A 20066-nucleotide genomic window follows, 5' to 3' on the forward strand; every position below is an offset into this window, starting at 1 on the left:
CGTTCAGCGTCTGTGTGTGGGGGAGGTTCTCGCTGTTCCCTGGAGGAAAGCCAAACGGGGGTTCCGGTGACACGTACAAGTGTCGGAGGGGGAGAGACAGGTGAGAGAGAGGGAGGAAGGGACGCAGGGAGGGACCGACGCCGACCTCTCAAACCTCTCCTCTTAAAAAAAAGAGAAACTTGAGAGAGAGAGAGAGAGAGAGAGAGAGAGAGAGAGAGAGAGAGAGAGAGAGAGAGAGAGAGAGAGAGAGAGAAAAAACAGAGCAAGACACAGGCAGAAAGAGAGAGAGACAGAGACAGAAGCAGACAGAGAAAACTAAGACGAGAGGGAGAGGAGAAGCGAGGGGCGACGGTTTGTTTCGCAGCGCAGCGAGGAAAGACGAGGGTTGAGGACTCGAGAATTCCCTCGCCCGCCTCTGATGCTGGAGCGCCCACAGTTTGATCCGCCGCGTTAACGTTGGATAAATCTCCCCGCCCCCGGATATTCTCATTTGATGAAGTGCACAGTGGGAGCGGCAGCATCATAAATCGTCTCGGGAGACGTATGAGCCGACGACAGGTTGCCAAGTTGCAGCCCCGGTGTGAGAAAGTGCCGGGTTGCCAGATCCTTGATTATCCCCCTTTGCCGGGAGTTTACAGGAAGGTGTGCCGTGCCCGAGGTGTAACTCACAGTAAATAGTTTCCTCTTCGCAATGATGCGTGCCGGTGTCCAAAAAAGGCTCTCTCTCTGTGTGTAGGCCAAGCAGCGTAGGAGAAGGAGTTTTCGTGATCGAGCGTTAACCAAAGACTCGACAGAGAGAAGGGGGGATGAAAGGAAAGACAGAGCGATGGGGGAGGGAGGATGAGGGTGAAGCGGATGGATGGATGGATGGAGTGTTGGATCAAAAATAGACCAAGAGGATGACTGTGAGAACGCAGGAAGACGAGAGAGATACAGAGCGAAAGAGAGAGAGCGATAGAGGGGTCAGGGAGGGCCGGTGAGATAAGACCTCCGTCTGCCCACCTCATCCATCCATTGTACACATCTTGCCCACACACACACACACACACATACATCACACACACAACATACACATACATCACACACACATACACAAAAACACTTCCAGCCACATTTATGAGCTTTATTCCACTTCCAAAGGGGTCTAACAGCACTTTTGTCTCTTGTTCAAACGGGTGACGGGTTTCCTTGGCAGGCCCCCTTCCGAAGGCCATCAACACCTGCAAAAGTAGACGTCCCGAGCATGAATGCTTTCTGACACAGATAGATGTCCGAGATGTTTTTTCTCTCGACGCTAACCCTCCCCCCTCCTTCCCCTCCACCCCCCTGTCAATACGGTAGTCGCGTAGCGACATGGCATACTTTTCAAAAGCCCCTGGACTCTCCATGATTCCTTCCCTTTCTCCCTTTTCTCTATCTCTCTTTCTCTCTCACCCTCTACCTCCCTATGTCTTTGTCTCTCTCTCTCTCTCTCTCTCTCTCTCTCTCTCTCTCTCTCTCTCTCTCTCTCTCTCTCTCTCTCTCTCTTTCTCTCTCCCCCTCTACCTCCCTATGTCTTTATGTCTCTCTCTCTCTCTCTCTCTCTCTCTCTATCTCCCCCTCTACCTCCCTATGTCTTTATGTCTCTCTCGTCCCCTCTCTCTGTCTCTCTCTCTCTCTCTCTCTCTCTCTTTCTCTCTCCCCCTCTACCTCCCTATGTCTTTATGTCTCTCTCTCTCTCTCTCTCTCTCTCTCTCTCTCTCTCTCCCCCTCTACCTCCCTATGTCTTTATGTCTCTCTCGCTCAGTCTCTTCTCCTGAGAGAGGGTTGGGAGGACGATGCGTTCCTAAATCTCGATCAGCTGGCGACGTCCCCCACGGCCGCGTGACTGTTGTTAGCTATTTTTCAGAGGTCTGGTAGAATGTGTTTTGGATTCTGTCCTGTGCTTGTTTTAGAGAGGTGAGGGAATTGTTGAGCTGTTGTCGTTTTTTTCCCTCCTGTTGATTTAGTAAAGCCAGATGAGAGAGAAGGAGCGAGAGAGAGGGAGAAAAAGGGAGCAAGATGGATCGGGAAAAGGAGAGATAGAGAGAGAGAGAGAGAGAGAGAGAGAGAGAGAGAGAGAGAGAGAGAGCAGAAATCCCAGTGTCCTCATTGGATTCCAACTCCCCCTAACAGAATGACTGAAGATAGAATCATGAACCGTTTTGAAGTGCTTGCATTTTCTTGTGTGAGTGATGGAGACGGAGAGACGGAGAGAAGGAGCGAGAAAGCAAAGCAGGGTGGCAGACAGAGCGTATGCTTTCTCAGTGCACCTTCTGGGATTGTACTCCGTATCTCTCTCCCTCTTTCGCTCCCCCCCCCCTCTCTCTCTCTCTCCTATTCTCGCTTGATCCTTCTGTATGTCCCTGTTTCTTTCCCTCTGTCTCCATCTCTCCCCTCCTTGCTTCTCGAGCCCCTGCTCTCTCCACCTGCCACACACACCTCCATTTACCATCCACCCTCCCATCTTCCCCAGAGGTGCTCTGTCACTTAATCTATCTTTATCTCCCCATCCTCCTCCTCCTCCTCCCCCCATCCGCCAGCAAACGTCGCGGCCCACCTTCTTCGCCCGGAAGTTCGAGGCCAGCGTCAACCAGGAGATCATCAACCAGCTGGACACGTACCTGTTCGGGCCGCACCCCCAGGACGCCCCGGGCCTGCAGGCGTACTGGGAGAACGCCTACGACGAGGCGGACGGCGTGGCCAGCCTGAAGGACTCGCAGCTGACGTACTACCACGCCTTCTCCAGGATGGGCCTGGCCCGGGCGGAGAGCTCCCTGCAGGGGAACCCCAGGGACAGCAGCTGCAGGTGGGCCGGGTGCGGGCGTGGTGCGGGCGTGGTGCGGGCGTGGTGCGGGCGTGGTGCACCCTTGGCATATCCTATATTTACATGTAGTCATTTAGCAGACGCCCTTCTCCAGAGCGACCTACAGTAAGTACGGGGGCATTCCCCCCCGAGGCAAGTAGGGTGACGTGCCTTGCCCAAGGACACGACGTCATTTGGCGCGGCCGGGAATCGAACTAGCGACCTTCTGATTATTAGCCTGATTCCCTCACCGCTCAGCCACCTGACTCCGCACGCGCACGCTCACGGAGCTACTCACGTGCACGCGTAAATTCACGCTCGCACGCGCGCGCATCCTCGTTCTCAGTCCCGTGCACCGACGACAGCACAAACACGCCCCAAACAGACAACCCAATCACACAGTCGATTGGCCCCCCTTCATAATCCTAGCACAGTGAGTCACAAGCACATCCCATGCACAATTGCACCCACATTATACCAGATACTAATCGCTCCACGCCAGCACACACACACACACACACAAAGCTGGTGCAGTCACAGGTGCAGTGACTCTGAAGCCGACACACCCACTCGAGAAACGTAATCCCCCTTTTTGTTATCCTGTCCCACGCGATACCCAAATATCCAGTGTCACAACGCATCTCGTGTCGGGGCGACTCGTCACAGTCAACAATGCCCTCTGGGTCCGATGAGCAGATGGGAACCATGGGAAATGCAGTTCTCTCTGGAAGGTGATACAGCACTGGCAAATGACACTCTAGGAATAGGAGCAAGGTATCTAGGCCACAGTAATGGAGTCCTCCCCCAGGGGGCCAAGGAGAGACGTCGTTTTGAAGTGTCGCCTTTGCAGATACCAGGGATGTGTTTATTATGTGTTTGGCATGCGGTTGCTGGAAGTCAAAGCTCTGCTTTGTTTTGAAGCAGCTCTATTCCTTATCTTTGCACTGTCAACCACAAACTGTTCTCTCTGTATAAGTACTGCTCTGTTTACTGGTGCAGCATCGCCGTTCCCCCGTTCCGCGAACAAAAAGCAATTCACCACTTTCAACCTTGCTTTTCCCAAATCTTTCCTGCTGTGGTTTGCCATATTGACAAGTTGCCATATCAATACGTTCGTTCAGCACAACATATACGACATGTACCCTCCAAAATAAAAGTCTCACTCCCACTCGAAGGAGCGGGACTTTCACTTTGTCCCCGCTGAGGTCTTGTCTCCACGTAGGCAGTGTATGGGGATACAGGATGGGCCCTCAAGCTACGCCGCACGCCCCGCTGCTTTGTGGGTGGGCGCAGATAGAGATGGGTAGGGCGGAGGGATGGTGGAATGAAGGGGAAAACGGAGAAACGAGAGGAAACATGTTTCTGTCTGATGAACCACCACACCGCTCCGTCTCACCAGATACAGCTGTTTCCACTCATGTGCCAGCTCTGTGAACGAGGGAGGGAAAGGAAATGAGGTTTTGTCTGTGTGTGTGTGTGTGTGAATGTAGACGTGTGTGTGTGGATGCGTTTGTGTGTGTGTGCGTGGAGGCGTGTGTATCTCAGTGTGTGCGTGTGGCTGTGTACGAGTGCATGTGTGTGTGTGTGTACGTATAGTGCATGTCTCATCTGCGGGCCTGCATATTAACACGCTTAAGTGCGGTTTGTGTAAATGTGTATGTATGTGTCAGTCAGCAAATCACTGAAATGGGAACATAATTACCATGTGAAAAAGCTTTTACTTGGGGAAACAGGCAAACTCAATCTTCCACACACACATACACACATGCACGCACGCACACAGTATAAAGTGCTGTCGGGACCCATGTGTCTGTGTGGATTCCCGGCATGCATACAGTGTGTGTGTGTGTGTCTGATTGTGTGGGTGTGGGTGTGTGTGCTGGTCTCCATGTGTGCGTTGGAAGAAAGGGTGGGGCTGCCATGACGTCCGCAAGCCAGACCGAAAGACAGAGAGAGAGAGAGAGCGAGAGCGAGAGAGAGACAGAGAGAGAGACAGAGAGAGAGAGAGAGAGAGAAAGTGTGAGAGAGAGAGAGAGAGAGAGAGACAGAGAGACAGACTGAGAGAGAGAGAGAAAGTGTGAGAGAGAGAGAGAGAGAGAGCGAGAGGGAGCGAGAGAGAGAGAGAGAGAGAGAGAGAGAGAGAGAGAGAGCGAGAGGGAGCGAGAGAGAGAGCGAGAGAGAGAGAGAGGGAGCGAGAGAGAGCAACAGAAAGAGATTTCTGTCTCTTCACAGCCTGCTGCGACTCCTCTAGGTAGAGGCGCTGGAGGGCGGCTGAATGCAGCCTCTGTGTTTCCCAGTCTGCTCCGCGGGGAGAAGGAGAGGGAGGGCGGAGAGAAGGAGAGGAAGGCGAGCGTACGGGCGTCTGTGTGTGTGGAGGGGGGGGGGGGGGGCGGGGGGGGGGGTGTGTTTGTGCGGCGGGGCTGTAAATATTTGCAGTTCGGCTCGTCAGAGGAGCGTTGCCGGGATGGACTGACTTGGGAAGGAGGGGGGGGGGGGGGGGCTCCTCCGACAGACTACGGAGGTGGGCAAGCACGGGAGCGCAGGAGCGTGTGTGTGAGTGTGCGCCTGTTAGTGTGTGTTAGGAGGTAAACTGAAGGAACAGCAGGAGAGAGGGAGAGAGAGACAGAGGTAGAAAGAGAGAGAGAGAGAGAGAGAGAGAGAGATAGGGGTAGAGAGAGAGAGAGAGAGAGAGAGAGAGAGAGAGAGAGAGAGAGAGAGAGAGAGGGGTAGAGAGAGAGAGAGAGAGAGAGAGAGAGAGAGAGAGAGAGAGAGAGAGAGAGAGAGAGAGAAGGGTGCAGAGAAAGTGAGAGAGAAAGTGTGAGGGGAGGAGGGGGGGGGCAGCTGTGTATCGTCCTCCTCCTCCACACTCACCCCCACCCCTCCTCCCCTTGTTTATTTTCCCAGAAGTCCTTCTGCCCTCAGGTCCAGCCCTCTGCCACATGTCCAGAAACAAGAACATAACCGTTAGTGTGTGTATGTGTGCGTCTGTGTGTTCGTCAGACCCAGGCCTGCTCGTATCACGTTGGACCTTTCTACTTGGCCTTGAACCACTTAGAACGTGCGTGTTTGTGTGTGTCTTGGAGCTAGCTGTGTCACAGAGGTCACAGTCAGTGATCTATGGCTAACCTAATAACGTCCCCAATAAACCTCAGTGAAGCACCGTTATTGAACACACTAACGCTGTGTATGTCTGGGTCCTGTTCCCTTCCCGGCCCCTCCCTCTTCTCCTGCCTCCAGCCAGCAGATGTTTTCATAGGTCACTGAATGAATGCTTCACAGACAATCACAGCAAACACACGCAAAAAAGACACACAAACACAGCCGCACGTGCCGCTCACCGCCTTACACCGCCTTCGACAGCATCGCCACTCAACTGTCGAAGGGAAAAAGCCATCGATGTTCTCTAGTTACGCTTTTAACCTTTCAGAAACACCGCTGTATCGAGTTTGAGCTCGCTAATGGAATCACTTGTTTTTTTCTCTCCCTGTTTTGGGGTTGCCAGGTATTTCCCCATGGGCCACCCAGTGTCGGTCCACCTCTACTTCCAGTCGGACCAGTTCCAGGGTTACCTGGTTAAGCACCATGCCACCAACCTGGCAACCAGCAAGCTGGAGACCCTGGAGACCTGGGTGATGCCCAAGAAGCTATTCAAGATGGCCAACCCGCCCAGTAGCACCTTCAGCCGCCTCCAGTTCGCCGAGGTAAGACACGTGGGGTTGTGCAACATTTATACAATGTTTATGCAACGTTCCCCAGACGTTGACGTTTAGGCCACTCAGAACACAGTAACCAGCAGACATTCACTCGGTTCATAACTTGGATGTTATTAAACTGGCTACATATTTAAAAGCCTGGTGCCATTCACACAAGTCATGTTGTCATATAATTGCAGGTTAGATATATAGCTCTTTGCCATGGTAACATTATATTCATCGCTATCGCGACCTTGCCAGGGACTCTCAGCAGTGAGCTTGCAATTAAACAAGAGGTCTGTAACTGCCTTGTAAAATGTAAATTGATTGAATTCATCAAACTTTATGTGGATGAACGCCTCGTTCGCTGCTTATTTGTTGTCTGTTAATGAACTGGCTCCTCACCTTCACACTGGAGTGACTTCGTGATTGTTGTGTTATGTTTATCATCCCCCCCCCCCATCTGCATGCTAGCCCCTGAACCTGCTTGTGAGTATTAGCGAAGTCTGACCTTATTTTTTTGGCACAATTTTAACACTCTGGTAGTCCCATCCATGTCGTGACCTTCGGACCATTTTCCTCAGAACTCTGCAGGTGAACAGATGGTCGCAGCTTTGAGCTTTTTTCGGTGACTTGGTCCAATGACCCTTTTGAACTTCTTAGGGCGGTGGGTGGGGCAGTTTTAATACAGCACCCAGGGAGGCTAAGTCCCAAGCATTTCCAGAAACTGGGTCTGTCTAGCCTCGGAGAAAATTATGAGTGACAGAAAAAATGACGTGTTTGAGACTATCTGAGCGCTCAGAGCCGGAATAGGGGGGCCGGCTGTCTGGAGCATGTCGGATGACTGGCAGGCAGGCAGAGAGAGGTGGGGATAGACAGATACCAGACAGAGAGAGAGTGAGAGAGCGAAAGAGGAGAGAGAACTGGAGAGGCATAACGAGAGAAAGAGAGGGAGAGGGGAGAGAGGCGGAAATGCGAGAGAGAGGAAAGATAAACTGACAGGACAGCGGGGTTATCGTTTGTAGTTTACACACTGAGTTCTGCCAGTGTCACTGTACAGACCACTGTACTGTATAAGCCTGGAAGATAGTAGGTAGATAAACGCTGACTCTACGAGATACCTGCCTCCTTGCCAACCCTGCAATCTCTCGTTCTTCTCTTGCTCTGGCTCTCTTTATCTACCCCTACCTCTCTTCCGTGCATAATCATCCTGTACCCACCACGAACGCCAGCCTGCCTCGCTCTCTTTCCACCCTCTCTCCCTCCTCCTCTCCGGTGTGGTGTCTTTATAGACCAACCTGGCAACCCTAACCCAGAGAGACACGGCATTTTAAACCAGGCCCCGGGGAGTGCTTCGGGGCTGCGTTCAACACCTGTGTTTGATTACTCCCCACAAAGAGCGCCACTAATAAGCCCCTGCGAACGACCGACAGGCCCTGGGGGGCCCATCCTTGCCATTAACCCTCCACCCCCACCCCATCTTCACCCCCCCCCCCTCTTGTTTAATCAAGGCCAGATGTGCCCGGGGGGTACTGCTGCTGCTACCCCCCCCCCCCCCCCACCCCCAACCAGCTACTGCCTGATCTGATTGACCTGTCAGGTTTTATGGAGGTGTCGGAGTCTGGGCGCCAGTGAGGGTTTTTTTGAGGGGATGCCAAGTCAGCATTAAAGTGGAGTGGAGGGTCGAACTGTAATACGTGGGGAAGGGGGGTTAGGGTTGCCAGGTTGGCATGTCAAACGTGTATTTTATTTGAATGTAAGTAAAAAGCGGGTAAAAATAGGATGGAGTTGAGTGTGGAGGTTGCGGGGAGGTGCTGAGCATGGTCAGTGAACATTTTCTGTTGACGTACCTCACACTGTATTTTGAGTTTGAGTTTTTGAAGTGGAAAAAGCACATATCCTTGAGGTAACCTTGCTGGCTTTTACGATCACTTCACACAGTGTCTTCTCTCATGTTTAGGCCCTTGTGGATTTTTGGGACTGCCTACATGTAGCCATAATACGGAGAATGAGCAATGGTCATAAATAAGAGGGTGAACCTTGAATGGGCCATCGAAGGAATTCTCCATTGACCCAAACGATCTTGTTGGTCAATAGAGACTGTCTTGCCAGTCCTAAGCTACCACTGTGACCATCTCCATTAGCTGGGATTATTGATAAATGTCAAGATTTGTAAAACCTACGTCACATTCAATAACAGGGTGTACACCATGAAAGCTTGTTCTTACAGTCTAACGCCTGTGCCATCTCCAAACTATCTCCAGTCAACAATTACAGCTCAATCATGACAAACCAATGAAACACTTATGGTCATTAATCATTATGGTAACCAACGCATACGCGGCAATTAACTTGGATTCGACTGGACAATTCGATGAATTGGGCTGATTCAGGGATTTTGACATCGCTGCCGTATGGATTCCATTGGCTGATGGTGTGTTTTTTGTGAAGGGACCTGCCATGTCACCCCACCTTTTCTAGTCTGTGTCCATCATTCACCCATCACTGAGAGAGAGGAAGGGAGGAAGGAAGGAAGAGAAAGAGGGAGGGGGAGAGGGTCAGAGAGAGAGAGAGAGAGAGAGAGAGAGAGAGAGAGAGAGAGAGAGAGAGAGAGAGGGAGCCTGTTTAGTGTCGGCAAGGCAGTCATCCCCATCAGTGGATTACAGAGATTCACTCGTCAATAGTCTTTTGATTTCAGTTGGCGCCTCGGAATTAGACCGCCGCCAATCAATCGGGTGTCTTATGGGCCAACGAGAAGCACTCTGGTCTATCTGGATGGAGGGGAATGACAAGTTCGGCTGATTGGCATTTCAGTTGATTCATGTAGGCTGCAGAGCCTTTAAAGTGGAGGAAGGAGGGGAAAGGGTTTGGCATCGCGCCAAAGCTGAGGTCCGTCCCATGGGGGGAGGTCCAAGATGGTTGTGTTTCAGAAGGCGCCGAACGTACGCAGGGTTTCGGGCGATTCGGAGAGTGCAAAGGTGCGCGTGCACATAGACATGCACACGTGTCCCAATGCGCGCACGTAATGCGCACACGCGCAGCCGCTCGCAGCGATGCGACCCGCACGCACCCTCAACGATGCACACCCTCGTAGATGCACGCGCGCACACTCAAACACAGACATAAACACACTTTAATGTCTCATGGAGGCATCTATTTATACCTCTATACTTCTCCCTCAGCCTGTAATAGCCTTGGTTCCAGTCAGGCATTGATCGCCCGAGCACTGTGTTAATCAGCCGGTGTAAGGATGAGCTCTTCCTACACAACCCTCATCCCTCCATCTCACATTTCCGCTAACACCTCACTCACTCACTCACCTCTCTCTCTCTCTCTCTCTCTCTCTCTCTCTCTCTCTCTCTTTCTCACACTCTCTCTATCCCCTCCTCTCTCTCGTCCTCTCATTCTCACCTTTTCCCCTCCTCTCCCTCCTGCCACTGCTGTAGTCCGTAACGCATTCTGAGGAGTTATAGGCGTTTTAAACCCCTCCCCCAAGCACATCCGCCCACCCGCTGAGCTCTCTCCATCTCCCTCTCTGTTTGTGTTGAGGCGCTATAAGCTAGATAGATTGATCACCGCCCCCCCCCCCCCACCCCCAGGGGAGCAGAGGAGGCGGGGGGGTGGTCTCCTCCCCAGGTTCGCCACTGCTTACGCCCGCTCCCCATCGACATCGACCCCCCCCCCCGTCCTTCTCCCCCGCCCCACCTCCTCACCTCACACACCCACACGGCTCCAAAGAAGCCACACTGGAGAGGATGCCAATTTAGGCGATGTGCGATTGCCGTGTGCACGTTTCCATGTCGGGAAACAATGACTATGTGGGGGGGGGGGGCGCACGTGTGTGTGTGTGTGAGGAGGGTGAAGATCTGTTGAGTGTGTTGTTCACTGTTTCCCTCGACGCCAGAGTGCACACGATATTATAACGTTTGACCCATTTCGTTATTTTCTAGAAGTGGGACCGATGTCATTGTGTGCGCCAAGTGTGTTATCCAGTTGCACTTATCACTGTAATTTAAGGTCCGGTAAATGAACAGGCCTCTCTCTTCGCTCCATTTTCTTTGTCTTTCACCTCTTTGTCTCTTGGTTCCCTCGCTGTTTCCGTGTTTGTTTCTTAATGTCGCTTTCCTACTTTCTCTTTTTGCCTTTCGACCATCTCTTGTCCCTCTCACTCCTTCTTCTTTTTGCCCCCTACCCGCTGTCTAACCTTGTCTCTTTTTTTTATTACTCCCTCCCTCCCTCGGTCCTCCGTCCCCCCCACCCAGATCGGCACGGACTGGGACGCCAAGGAGCGCTTGTTCCGGAACTTCGGGGGCCTCATGGGCCCCATGGATGAGACGGTGGGCATGCAGCGGTGGAACAAGGGCGCCAACGTCACGGTCACCGTGGTGTGGGTGGACCCCACCAACGTCATCGCCGCCACCTACGACATCCTGATTGACGCCGCGGCCGAGTTCACCCATTACCGGCCGCCCCTCAACCTGCCGCTGCGGCCGGGCATGTGGACGGTGCGTGTGCTGCACCACTGGAGCCCCGTGGCCGAGACGCGCTTCCTGGTCGCGCCGCTCGCCTTCAGCAAGCACCAGCCCATACGACAAGGTGAGGGGGGGAGAGAGAGAGGGGAGGGGTGGAGGGAGGGAATGGGAGGAGGGAGGGATGGAGGGGAGGATCGACGGGAGGGAGGGGGGTGCTAAGGAGGAAGAGGAGAGGAGGATGACCTGGAGAAGGATAAGTTGGTAGGATGGACACGCCGGTACACTATGACATTGGCGTGCCAGCCAGGAGTGTTTTCTCCGCTGGAAACACCCCTAAAGACGCACACGCTTCCACCTTCCACACACACCACTGGTTTGTGGCACCACTTAATAACAACGTTTGCACCAATTAGCATAAATTCTTGGACGTGCATAGATGACAGAAAACGAACATGATATGTAATATATCTCCATGCATATATCCAATCGGGCTATTTATCTTTTTGTCAGCTCACACACACCTACGCACGCAATTAATACAGAACGTGGTCCATAAGATGCACTCTATAATCAACCGTCTGGGAGGCTGGGAGTTGTTTATCTCCTGGTCTATTTCTGAGAGTCTACTGTTTGTCTCTCGTACACACTGAACAGCATTTTAAACACAGCCATATTTAGCCCCCTCTGACCCAAATGAAGTCTCATTTCATTAATGCATCAACTAGTAAACCCCCGATACCCATTGTTGCTCTGAAACTCACAGTTACACAGACAAACAAATAAAAAAAGCGAAACAACTAAGACAACAAAACGCTGCACGTATAATCACGGTTCGCATTGGTTTGTTACTGCTGTTGAGCCTTTTTAATTAGAAAGAGCGCGAGAAAGTCAAATCCCTGGCTTCTGCTTCGACCCTCCGTGGAGTTGTGAAACCTATTGTGCCAGCACAAGGCAACTCAACTATTCATCAATAGTTCATGTGTGTTTTTGTTTTGGTTTGTTTGTTTGTTTGCCTTGCATTCAGGTTCCAAATTCCCAGTTGACGCGAGGGAAGGTTGCGTGCCAAATTATTAAGTAACCCCTTATCCCTGTTGTTCACTCAGATCCAAAAGAACAGACAATAAATTCACTCCAAAATAACATTAGGCTGTCCTACCTTGCTGTAAAGTCTTTGGATAACTTCGGATAGCTATGTTACTGTGTATGTTAGTAACATCTGTTGGAGTATTAAGTATATGTACAGAATGACCACTCAATTCGGTTAAGTGAGTTAAATCATGTCAAATACAAATTGTATTTATGTGTACATGTGCCTTCACTCCTCAGATGAATGTCTTCTTGTCCTGTCTAGACGTGTGTGTGTGTGGGGGACACTGCCACTGGCCTTGGCTGCTCCATCTATCCAGCCTCAGTATGATTTACTATCATGACTGGCACCAGGTCCTCTTACACATAGAGCCTGTAAAACTTTATGGTCGGGGTTTAGCATTGGCTCGGCAATGGCACTGGGCACACATAAACACAGGTTCTCTCTCTACACACACACACACACACACACACACACACACACACACACACACACACACACACAGAGCTACCACAGCAAAACTGGCATGTACAGGTTGGTACCTCTCAAGCCTGGCATCACACCATTACTCTGCATTACTCTACCTCTGTGGCTAGCACATGAAAATCGCTGACGCTAGCTAGCGGCCGCATGTGAAACCAATGGAGGTTTAGCGCACAGTAGCCCCGCTGAAGGGAGGCGGGTAGCGTCCAGGTGCGAGGAGGACTGAGGAATGTCCAGCTTTACTGAAGTTCAGGGTGTGGGTTTGGGGAAGAAGGGAATGGTTTAAAGTCTGAACGTTTTAGGGAGTTAACTTGAAATTTGGTAAAAATTGAGTAGTGTAACAGAACTACGGTCGGATCCTACTTTGAGTCGCACTACTGAGAAATCGATAAAAACTGTGAAGAGGGATTGAGCGCTGTGTAAAATCTGGGGAATCCAAAAACCCTCTCAAACTCAGGTCACAATCCTTCTTCAATACACAATCAAAATAACGGTTCAGTTTTCAAGGTTTAAAGGATAAAGAGAATTTGAAACGTAACCACGAGCCCTTCCCCACTCCTTCTTCTTCCTGCTCTGTTTCCTTTTCCCCACATCTCTTCCTTTCCCTCCATCTCTCCCTCGGTCTCCCCCCTCGACTCTACAGAGGACACCCTGAAGCTTCACAACGGGCCGGCCAAGAACAGCTACATGGAGCAGAGTTTCCACGGCCTCAATCCGGTACTCAACATCCCGGTGAGCCTGAACCAGGTGGAGCAGGCCAAGAGGAACGCCGCCCTCACCGGAGCCCAGCTGGACAAGTGGCTGGACAGCCTGGTGGGCGAGCTGTGGAAGGCGGCCGACATCTGCGCCACAGGGCCCACGTCCTGCCCCGTCATGCAGCTCTGCGCCAAGACCCCCTGGTCGTCCCTCAGCCCGGACCCTAAGTCCCAGCTGGTGGCGCCGCGCGCCAACGGACGCATAAGGTAGCGCGGCGGCGCCACCGCTGGTCGGGAGGCCGCACTGCAGCGAGAGGAGTCGCGATTGAGTAATTTATTGTTTTCGTTAGTTGTGTTGTTTTGTGTTTGTCTTGGGGGGTTTCTGAACGGGAGAGGAGGGAGAGAGAGAGAGAGAGAGAGACAGAGAGAGAGAGAGAGAGAGAGAGAGAGAGAGAGAGAGAGAGAGAGAGAGTCAGCTCTGAGTTCCTTTGTTGTTCTTGTTTTGTTTTTTTGCTGGCTTTGCAGTTTCAATTTCTTGACAATATATTTATTTTCATCTCATTGCTGAACTTACTGTGACCGAAGCTGTGTCTGAAACTGAGACGAGAGTTGCCAAGCAACCTTGGGCACCTAGCTTGCCTCTCAACCAAAAGATTTGGTTTTGAAGTCAATAGGGGCTATGTCTTATGTAACACTCGATTCCCTATTAAGTATGACTTTATTGTACACTACTTTCAGTAGTATACACACATTTTGAGTATGCAAGATAGGGAATTTGGGTTCGAGTGGAACAGGATAGTCAACACTGGTAGTGGACCAAGGTGTTCTTCACAAGGCCTTTAGGCATACAGCGTAGGAGACAGAAGGAAACAAGTATTCAACTGTTCATTGTGAGGTGCCGGTATCAGTTGGGGTTTGTTTGTTTCCCTTCAGGAAGTCCAAATTAAATCCAATCAATATCTAAGTTGAACATTCAAGGGCCACTCACACAGTAGTGTGATTCAGGATGAATATGAAAAGGGAAAAAAGTGGCTTTAGTCCTCTCTCTTCATAGGGGTTATTTTGGACAGAAAGCATTTACGAAGTATGATACCCTCGACTGAAATTTGATGTCCGAGGTGCAGCGAAGATTTGAAAGTCAGTTTGTTGCCTCAATCTCTGTTTGTGAGTGACCGAGTACCTGCCACACACCACTGCTTTGTCACTTTCAGTGCCTGAACAGAAGAGTGGTTGGCTGAGAAGACTAGCATTATTTTTCACTATTGCGGAATATCTGCGGCTTTCCAGAAAGGCGGGATTGTTTCAAAGGGGAAGTCGAAACATAGTGTCATAGGCCTACAAATCAGATTTGTGTCATCATAATTTCGAGATATATGTATTTATCTTTTAGCATTCGGATAAGGTTTCTTTGCTGAAGACAGACGAGTTTTGTGGAAAGAATGATCCTTCAGACCTTCATGTTCTCCACAGAGAATGCCTTTTAAATGGAAGCAGGCCTATAGAAAGAGAAAATCTCAATCCGTTTTTTTTTCCCATTTATTATCATTTTCCATTTCTTAATTTGTTGGCAATGACACTTTACGTTGCAAGTACGGTGAAACAAAAATTATTACTGTGTGAATGGGAGTCCACAAGTTGCTATTTATTTATACATTTATATAAATACAGATATTTTTAGTCAATGACTAAATGACTACCACGCTGCCAAGGCAGCTTGATAAATATTTTTTTGTAAAGAAATTGCCTTTATTTACAAAGGCCATCCCCCGTGAACCTGTACCTTTATACTGCAAACGCCAGTGCGTCAATGTCGTCACCTTGTGAATAGACCTTCTTGTCCTTTCCCTTTGCTGCTGTTTGCGAAACACATCGCGCAGGGAAGCACGCAGGATGAAGATGTCAGCCTCCTGACAACCTCACCAAACAGAGAACGGCGAAGACGACAAAAACACTCCCCCAAAATGGAAAAAGTAAGAAAGTAACTGATCTGGAACATTTGTGCATTGGTGGTGTTACATTTCACTTGGGTCCTTTTCTGCCTTCTCGTCAAGAGTGATGGAGATGTTGATGATGCTATCTTTGATGAGACAAAAATGTAAAATAAAAGCTAATCTTGTATCTTAATCAAGGAGCAGAAGGTTTCACAGTTAACTGTCCCAGCTTGTAGAAGTTTTAGTGGTTATGTTATTTTGGTGCCATTAAGAAAGACAATCTATCCCAACACAAACGAATTGGGGGAAGTGTAGTTCATTCAGAAAAAACAACCACACAACAATATTTGGGTGTAGAAAAGGCTATTTTATTTTCGTCCTTAAATGAACTCCCTCTCCTGAACCAATCTGAACCAATTTAATGTGCAATCTGTGATTGTCAATATCACTTGGCTGTCAAGGTTACTAAGTGAATGTTTTCACAAGGACCTAATCAACGATCATTAAAGTTAATCAATTGCAAGTTCACCTTGCCCCTCTGTTGGATGGATCTATTCTAATAGCCATTGCCCCTGTCAATCAAATTGTAACTGTGTCTCTTCAAACAATTGTGAAGGACAATTTAAGCAGTCAGCATTTTGGCCACAAATAGCATATTAGACACATTTGACCTTCACCTGTCTCCATTTTTTGTACTAGTCATTCTTTGAATGACAAACATTGTTCAACAGTACAAATGGCAATTTTTTGGGTTAAATTTATAAAGTGTTACTCCCAATGTGAAAGTCTTATTTTGTTACCAAGAATTAACATGAAGAAAATGTACATACATATTTTGTATCAAAAAAAAGATGTTCAAAAGTGATGGTATGTACATACAATGTGGTTAAACAACCATGAAGTGGAAATGTGAGAATTCCCAGAGTGATTTTAAGGTATGTAACGTGTTTCAGTGTTTTTGACAGGCAGACGATGAGGTAAGGACTCATTTGGGGAAAGCTTTTCGTAAATACTCGCCTTTTTCAGAGAATCTCACGTCAGATTGTTGTTCTTCTTGCTGGAATGTATTGCTGAGCAACTGTTGCACAACCTTCTCTGAACTCAACGTTGTTTCCCCTTTTTTGTTTTCTTCTTTTTTTTCGGAGGGAAACCTTGTGCCTTAGCTGTCTATATTCCTGTCTGGGGGAGCGCTTAACAAATCGTATCTGTCCATCAACTATAAAGGGTTTCAGTTTGTTTTGTACTTTTTACGAAAAGTGAAGTGAGAAAAAGCACCAGTGAAATGTGATTTAAAGAAACTGGAATACACCAACAACAAACAAAAAAGACGCAAAAAAAATTAAAATAATGCCCGTTGTTGTATATATATACAGTATATCACGCCTTCTGTCTTTTCAGCTTTTTTTTATTTGTCAGGTTTTTGTTTTTGTTTTACAGATTGGTTCTTGTTCTCTGATTGCTTTTTAAAATTAAATCTAGAAAAAAATACATGGCTTCCTCAGTTTTATTTTTGTCTTTCTTTTTTTGTATTTACCAATTAAGGTTGAGAGCATAGTTGTCATCCTGTGTTTACAATAATTGTAGTGAGTGGGCCACATGACGAGTTTCAGTATTTGTTCAGTAAGATGAACTTATTAACATAAAATGCTTTCCGTGGATATAACGAGTAACTTACATCCTAATCGGTTAATTAATTGTCTTTCACTTCTTCTGGTGGAATGTTCATCCTTTAAGCGTTCAACTCCATTAAAGTTAACTAGCTTAGTCATTATTTTGGCAAACGTGAAGTCACAACCACATGTTTTCCATGACAACACCAAATGTGTCACTCCATAACCTGCCATTAATGTAAAGAGTTGCTGGAGATGCTCACAAAAACAGAACAGAAACACCCTCAACCTGGTATTTTCTAGTGTTTCATCGAGAGTGTACAAGCACAAGAAGATCTCACAAGTGTGGAGATTAAAGATTCAGAATGCGCATGTAATGAATCCAAACATGTATTCTTCAAGATGAACCTATGGGAGTAGCAGCAGGTTGTAGCCACCTATTGCCTGAAATGTAAACTGTTCAACCATGTGTGAGAGCCTGTGAGTGGACTAACATCTCCGTAGTAAGTGACGACCCTATTGTATTCCAGGCGGTCTGACGAGCGCGATCTTGCTGTGCGCCACTCCCTGTCCTACGTGTAGTGTTTGTGTGTATGCGTGGGTCTTTGTGGGGTGCGTGTGTGTGTGTGAGGGTTTGTGTGTGTCCATGTGTAACCCTCCAGGGTTTACTTCATTCTCCCTGCTGCCAAGCCTCAGATAGATCTTGATCAAAGGGATGCTACAGGGCCACCAGATCCCAATCAGTCCCCAGTCCTCCACGGAGACAGGCTGTCTAATTAGTCCTGACTGTCTCTGAGGTGTGTGTGTGTGTGTTTACATACATACCTACATAGTGGGGTTTTGCATGCATGGGGTGTACGTGACTGACTACCAGCCATATCTACAATCTGGTCTACAATCTACCCAGACGCTCCCATGTTACCCCGCTCCTCATCTCCCTCCACTGGCTTCCCATCACGGCCCGTATCAGATTCAAGACCTTGGTACTGACCTTCCGAGCGGTGAACAGGACTGCACCCGACTACATCAAGTCTCTCCTGCAGCCTTACACCCCCACCCCCACCCGCCACCTACGGTCTTCTTCAGACAATCGCCTGGTGGTCCCACCGCTCAAGGCCGCCTGGTCCCAACACACGCTCTTTTCCTGCCTGGCCCCCCAGTGGTGGAATCAACTCCCCACCTCCATCAGAGACACAGACTGTCTCTCCACCTTCAAGAGAAGCCTCAAAACGCACTTGTTCCGGGAGTACAACGGTACTTAGGAATGGTTTGCTGAACCCAATGCTAGTTTCCTCAAGGATCACAAGACTATTGCTTAGAGACTTGTTGCTCTCGTTGGTTAGTGGTAACTGATTTAAACTGTTGTATTCACTGCAAAAGATCCTATTTTAGTTGATCTTATTTTTACATTTACTGTTGCTTGCTTTTTCTACAGGTACACTTGCACTTACAGATTCATGTTGTTTAATTGTAACTTGCTTAACTACATGCTCTTATGGTTCTTCCCTTTGGCACTTATTTTTTGGTTGTTCACAATGTGTGCTTCTTGTTTTGGCTACCCGCAATGCTTTGGGGCTATCTTGTTGTTATTATCAGTGACCTATGCACTTTGTAAAGCTCTCTCTTGGAAGTTGCTTTGGATAAAAGCATCTGTTAAATGAATAAATGTAAATGTAAATCTTTACAATCAATCCACATGCACATTGCAAACATCCACCTCGCGGGAAGCCTGCGGCAAAACAGTGTTTTGTATCGCAAGATGTCAAAGCAAAAAATGCCAACAAGTTGATGACCAGAATGAAAAACGGCATTTCACGGACTGTATGATGTAAAAACAAATACAGTATCACGTGACACAACAAGATTCGGGTTTGGCATTCAAGTTTCAGCGCAGCCTTGTTTGGTGACTAAATGAATTATCACCAGAGAGACGGACAGAATATGTGAGTAATGGGATGGATAGCGCAGGTTGTCATTAGCACTAATAGGCATCCATCTTGAAGTAACCACCTGGCGCCAAGGAGAGGAGAAGCGTAATGCTCGCCAACGTGCCGCGGTCGACCCGGTGGGAGAGACACTTTGCAGATGAGATTTTCTGAAACCCACGGTCAGGGAAGCTTGTCTCCCCCCAGAGAGAGAGAGAGAGAGTAGTAGGAGGAGAAGAGAAGGAAATGTTCTCACTCCTCTCTCCGGCTGTGTGATAATGGCACTTATCCCCCCCCCCCTCCCCCCACTACCACCTTCTTCTGAATCTTGCTCCTGCCGAAAGGGGTAATGACATCATCATTCAGGGCTCGTTTTAACCTCGCAAGGGGTCCCTCGGGCGCGCTGCGACCCAGCGAGACAAGTGGATTCACACACTGAAGGAGACGCACACACTTGTACCCACTCCTCGGGATGTACGCGGTCACGCACGCACGACGCACGACGCACACGCGTGAAAGGAAAACACACAGGTGCACAGTCTGGCCCTCGCACGCATTCACGAGCAACACACACTCAACACACACACACACACATCCTCATACCACTGTTGCTGCTATTACATCAAAGAGACAGTGCCTCAGCTTTACTCATTGATGAATAGAGAAGAAACAAATCTGATTATTACAACCAGAGGCCTCACTGCAGCGCTCTGTGACTAGGTGCATTAAGACAATCCCTCTAACCAGGCAGGAGAGAGAGAACAAGGGGTGTAGACTGCCTGTCAGGCCTCTAAATATTTCAGTACCATCCGAGAGATGGGGAGAGACGGGGAGAGAGAGAGTGCTTGTGCGTAGGGTGGGGGTAAAGAAGGGATAGCAGACAAAAAGGTGTCTGGAGAGAAAAGGGTGAGTGAGAGACAGCCCGGATTGAGAGGGATGGGAAGAGTGAACGTGTCAGAGTCGGAGGGAATGTGGAACACGCAAGAGAAACAAACAAACAGAAAGAAAGAAAGAAAGAAAGAAAGATCGAAAGAAAGAAAGACGGACAGAGATTTGCTGAGCGGAGTCAAACCAACTTGTCCTGTGGGAGCGAAGCAAGGGCGAGGAGAGGACGGCCGAGGTTTTTTCTTTTCGACGTTACACGAGGAAGTGTCTGCAGACATCAGCTCACAGGCGGCTAACAGCCATTAGCGGCGAGGGGGTGGAGTGGCGAACAGACGGAGGAAGTGTGGGGGGGGGGGGGGGGGGGTTGATCGGCGAGAAGAGGGAGGAGGGCACACTAGTTGAAGCTCCTCTTACACCTTCAAGTACAAGGTGTGTGAGTGCTAGAGCAGGGGGCTGAGCTCC

At 49.2% G+C, this 20066-nt stretch overlaps 1 protein-coding gene across 1 annotated transcript in view; it reads left to right on the plus strand.

Annotated features, from left to right (window-relative positions):
- The window catches only part of xylt1 (xylosyltransferase I), a 63395-nt gene extending 46755 nt beyond the window's left edge, over nt 1–16640 (plus strand). Inside the window, exons 8-11 of the mRNA XM_084686006.1 lie at nt 2562–2827; nt 6327–6525; nt 10779–11112; nt 13202–16640. Coding sequence (XP_084542132.1) covers nt 2562–2827; nt 6327–6525; nt 10779–11112; nt 13202–13524 — 1122 coding nt within the window. The 3' untranslated portion in view covers nt 13525–16640. The remainder of the gene's footprint in view (nt 1–2561; nt 2828–6326; nt 6526–10778; nt 11113–13201) is intronic.
- The last annotated feature ends 3426 nt before the right edge of the window (nt 16641–20066 follow it).

This window comes from Hypomesus nipponensis, chromosome 21 (assembly GCF_054491055.1).
Source record: "Hypomesus nipponensis isolate SF chromosome 21, ASM5449105v1, whole genome shotgun sequence".
Taxonomy (NCBI): Eukaryota; Metazoa; Chordata; class Actinopteri; order Osmeriformes; family Osmeridae; genus Hypomesus; species Hypomesus nipponensis.